The 4,145-nt window shown below is 49.1% G+C and overlaps 1 protein-coding gene across 1 annotated transcript in view; it reads right to left on the bottom strand.

Annotated features, from left to right (window-relative positions):
- The window catches only part of PHOX2B (paired like homeobox 2B), a 2,558-nt gene extending 694 nt beyond the window's left edge, over positions 1 to 1,864 (bottom strand). The window contains exons 1-2 of the mRNA XM_024731757.1: positions 1,624 to 1,864; positions 580 to 767 (exon numbers count right to left, since the gene is read on the bottom strand). Of these exons, the coding sequence (XP_024587525.1) occupies positions 580 to 767; positions 1,624 to 1,864 (429 nt within the window). The remainder of the gene's footprint in view (positions 1 to 579; positions 768 to 1,623) is intronic.
- Positions 1,865 to 4,145: the final 2,281 nt, after the last annotated feature.

Raw genomic sequence — 4,145 nt, 5'->3', positions numbered from 1 at the left:
TGGGCTTGGGGCCTACTGCCCATCTTGGCCTTTGGACCTGGAAGAGCTAGCGTTGGTGCGTACCGCCCCTCCATTGGGGGGCTCACGGGCAGAGCCGTCACGGCCAGCTCTTGAGCGCACCTGTGTCCCTAAAAGGTTAGAGTACCGCGCGGATCTTGACCTACATAGAATCCCAGACCCTTTGCAAATCTGCTGCAAGTCACAGTTCCCGGGAAAATGCACCTGTACCTCTACGCCATTAGCTCCGAGTTAAAAGCTCTTGAGTTAGGAGGGATTTGACAAAACTACTTATACTACGGAGGCAAAGTCTGCACTCCTCCCCCAGGGCACTCCCTGTCCCCGAAATGGCTCTCCCATGGCCCCTGAATGCCTCTGCGGCGCTAGCTGGGGTGGGAGCACTTTGCAGCTGCGAATTTATAGCCAAGAACGCGCTCCCTAAACCTTACTCGCGCGCACGGCCCCTCCGGACCTGGCCTCTCAGGAGAGGCCGGAGAGCTCGAACCTTCAGTAGAATCACCCGCACTGAACCCCTGCCCCGCGCGATGCTGCAAAGCCGGATCGGCTTCCGGGCGCGCGTACCTGGACTCGCGCCTCGGTGAGGTCGATCTTCAGGGCCAGCTCCTCCCGGGTGTAGATGTCGGGGTAGTGCGTCTCCGCGAAGACCCTCTCCAGCTCTTTCAGCTGCGCACTAGTGAAAGTGGTGCGGATGCGCCGCTGCTTGCGCTTCTCGTTGAGGCCGCCGTGATCCGTGAAGAGCTTGTAAGGAACTGGAGGACAACAGAGGGGACAGAGTATGAGCAAAATGGTCTGGAGCGCGCGAGCCGCAGAGCCGGAATGTGGGGACTCCAGAGGTCAGGTGGTGCTGGAGCCGCCGCCGCCGACACCGGCGCGGGAGAGTGGCCGAGAAGAGCTGGCGAGAAAAACCCGAGCAAATTAGCTATACATGGAAACCGGGGCGCAGACTTCGGGCTGTGGTGGGGTCCCTCCGGGCACAAGCGCCTTTGGATGGGTTGAAATAGCGCGCTGGAGACGGCTGAAGGCCGGGGACACGGGAATGCTTTGATGAGGAAGAACGAGAGAGGAAAAGGTTCCGAAAACCTCAGTCGGAATATCAGGAAGCCAGGGATGAAGTTACCAAACCCTCCCACAGTTGAAACTTTTTATTTCTCAAAAGTTGACCTGGCCCAAAAGTTGGGGGATAGCGCTGCAAAAATCAAAGAAAAGAAAAGAAAAGAAAGAAAGAATCAGAAAAATGACCCGCCAAAGAGGTGTGAGCCGCTGTCGGATCTTAAAAAAAGAGACACTGCCAGTAATGAGCTTTACTCTTTGTTATTTAATTATTTTCTAAGCTTTACGTCTCATCGCAAAGTAAATAAATTATGCCTATCATTTTGGCAGCTTAAGATAATTTTGTTGGCGGTTCGGGTGTGACTAGGATAGTGTAACCCTGTAAGTGAATTACCCCTCCCTGCAATCGCTTCTAACGTGATAAATTCTTTCATTTGTGTAAGCAAATTTCGTTTGGTAAATACTAAACACATTTCCATTTTCAAATGCAATCAAGGCTTCCTATATACGAGCGGAAAGGCGGCTTCCTCAGCTGAGAAAGCTGGCGGTCCTTACCTGCGGCGTACGGACTGCTCTGGTGGTCCCTGAGGGTGCCGAGGCTGCAGGATCCTGGCGTGAGGGACGGGCAGCCGGACGTGGCCCCAAAAGTGGTCCTTATCGGGTTATACTGGAAGCCACTGGCCTGGCTGCAGGAACTGAAGTCAGCATAGGCTGAAGCCAGGCTCGAGGTGTCCATCCCGGCCATACAGGACTCGTAGGCAGAGGAATTGAGGTAAGAATATTCCATTTTATACATTGAAAAGGCTCTGGATGGCTCAGCCAAGTGGAAAAATGAAATAAAAGATGAGTATGGAGTAGGTGGCTGGAGTGGGGAGATGTGCACAGCTCAACGCCTGCCTCCAAACTGGCCTCCTTACTACCAGCAGAGCCTAGTTTTATGAAAAAGCCTCCTATGAGATGCCTTGTCTGAGGTCTCTAGAGCATATAGTCCTCATAATAAACTTGGCTCTTTCCACTTGGACAATAGCAAAGCGGTTGGTCTTATTGCTGGCGCTTTTTACATGACAATAACTCATCCGTCTATTGGGCTGGCACTGGGGAACTGAGCTGTCCAACCTCCCTATCATTGATTCCTGCATCTCTAATTAGAATTTAATACCACACCATTACGCACTGAGCCCCTGATCCTCCCTTCTAACCAGCTCCCTGCCCTTTAATTCAATCACACTACTTGGAAATAATGAAAGTTGGGTGACGATTCTCCCTGATCCAATTTCCCTGAGCTTTTAAGCCTTTTTAACTGATCATATACCTTAGGCATAAATTGAGATAGTGTGTGTGTTTTCCCCCTTCTTCTCTCTCTCTCTCTCTCTTTCTCTCTCTTTTTCTCAGTTAGGGAGAACAAACCTTGATGTCATAGAAAACCTGTTTTGTAAGAGCGTTACACGCTCAATTTAACAACAAGCCTACCCCCTGAAGTGCATGAAATGTTATAAAGCACTAGGACATTGGCAAGACTCAGGCGCCCTGTAACATAGAGTAAGTGGGCCAAGTATGTGAATGATAAGTGGATTTCTTTAAAATACACCTGGTAGAGGGTTTTTTTTTTTTTTTAAAGCATCTTATAAATTGCATTTCTTGTCTTGGCTTAATGTGCTTTTCTAGAGACTCCGCTTACCCAGCCATTTAAAAAATGAAAGAACATCCAGGTAAAGCTCTTGAATATAAAACATCTGGACTCTTAACCAATGGCTTCTTTGCGCTCAGTTCTGGGTTTTTCTCCATTAGCGTGAGGTTTGCATTTTGTTGGCTTGTGTGGTTGTTGCTTTTAATTACTCTGTTTAATCGGCAAGCGGGCATGAAGTGTCCCCAAATGTGCCTCCTCTTCCATTCCTCTCGGGTACTCTCCTTTCTTTCTTTTTTTTTTTTCCGCCTCCAGTTTTTCAGGTACCCACAATTCTCCAAAGACCCGAACCTTCGAAAGAGGATTGCTGTCTGCTTGCCCTTTAGGTTTGCTGACTGCAGTGAACGAAATCCTTGCTCTTTAAATGCCCAGGCTCCAGGTCGGGGATTTTTCTTGTCCAACACCCCAGGCCCTTGGGTGCTGGCAGCGAGGCACAGACAAAGAAACGAGCGGTGATTTGTGGACCTCGGTGGCCCCATGATTTAAGCGGAGGGTAATCTTCATTTGGTTCGTTAGGCTCTAGCAGAATAAGGGAAACTATTTCATTAAATCCTTCCTCTCGGTGGACAAGAGGAGGAATGCTTAGTTGAATCGCCGTGTGGTGTAAACAAACCCTGGATATTTTATATGAATTAAATGTGCACATAATTAGTTTTATTGCATTCATTACCCCCTTTATGTGCTCTGTAACAAGTCAGTAATTAAAGTAACAAACTCATAAAGTCTTTATAGGGGCATTTAGGCGTTCAGTGTTTGCCAAACTAAGTGGTTTAATTCGATGCTGGTGCCGGGGAGTGGATGGGCGCCCGCTCTCCGCTGCCACTGTGTTTTATTGAGCACTAAACTGCAGTGGACGCCGTAATGGATTAAAGAGGGACAGCGGCCCCCCAACCTCGTGCTTCTCCGCTGGGTGAGTTTCAGGCTGATTTCAGGTGATGGCTCGTCCTCTGGACATGAGGAAGCACTGAAGTCGGGAGTGCAGGCGGTGGGACCCGCCGAGGAGCTTGGTGATAGTTTTATGGGGAGGGCTGATAGTTTTATTGCAGTTGTATGTTGTACAATGCGTATTTGATAAAGAAGGGCCCTTGGTGACCACCGTGCACTTTTTTGTGCACGGGGTGAAATGAAAATAAATGTGTACAAGGTTGTACTGCGGCGGGAAACAAATTGCAGCGCTCTAAATGGTTCTTCTTTATGGTCACCAGACAAGAGGAGAAAAGAGATGCAAACATCTGTCTTCAGTCCCCTAAACCTAAAGGCCAGCAAAGACGGATGCGAATCCAAGTGTTATTACTGTGGGGATTTGTCTTTATTTATCTCGCTCTCATGAATATGAATCTGCCTTTGGATCGGGAGGCGGCCGTGCCCCTTCGGACGCTGCACATAGACTTTC

This window comes from Neophocaena asiaeorientalis, unplaced genomic scaffold, assembly GCF_003031525.2.
Source record: "Neophocaena asiaeorientalis asiaeorientalis breed wild unplaced genomic scaffold, Neophocaena_asiaeorientalis_V1.1 scaffold39, whole genome shotgun sequence".
Classification (NCBI taxonomy): Eukaryota; Metazoa; Chordata; class Mammalia; order Artiodactyla; family Phocoenidae; genus Neophocaena; species Neophocaena asiaeorientalis.
The sequence above is the reverse complement of the archived record's forward strand: the minus strand, read 5'-3'. Positions and strand labels throughout refer to the sequence as shown.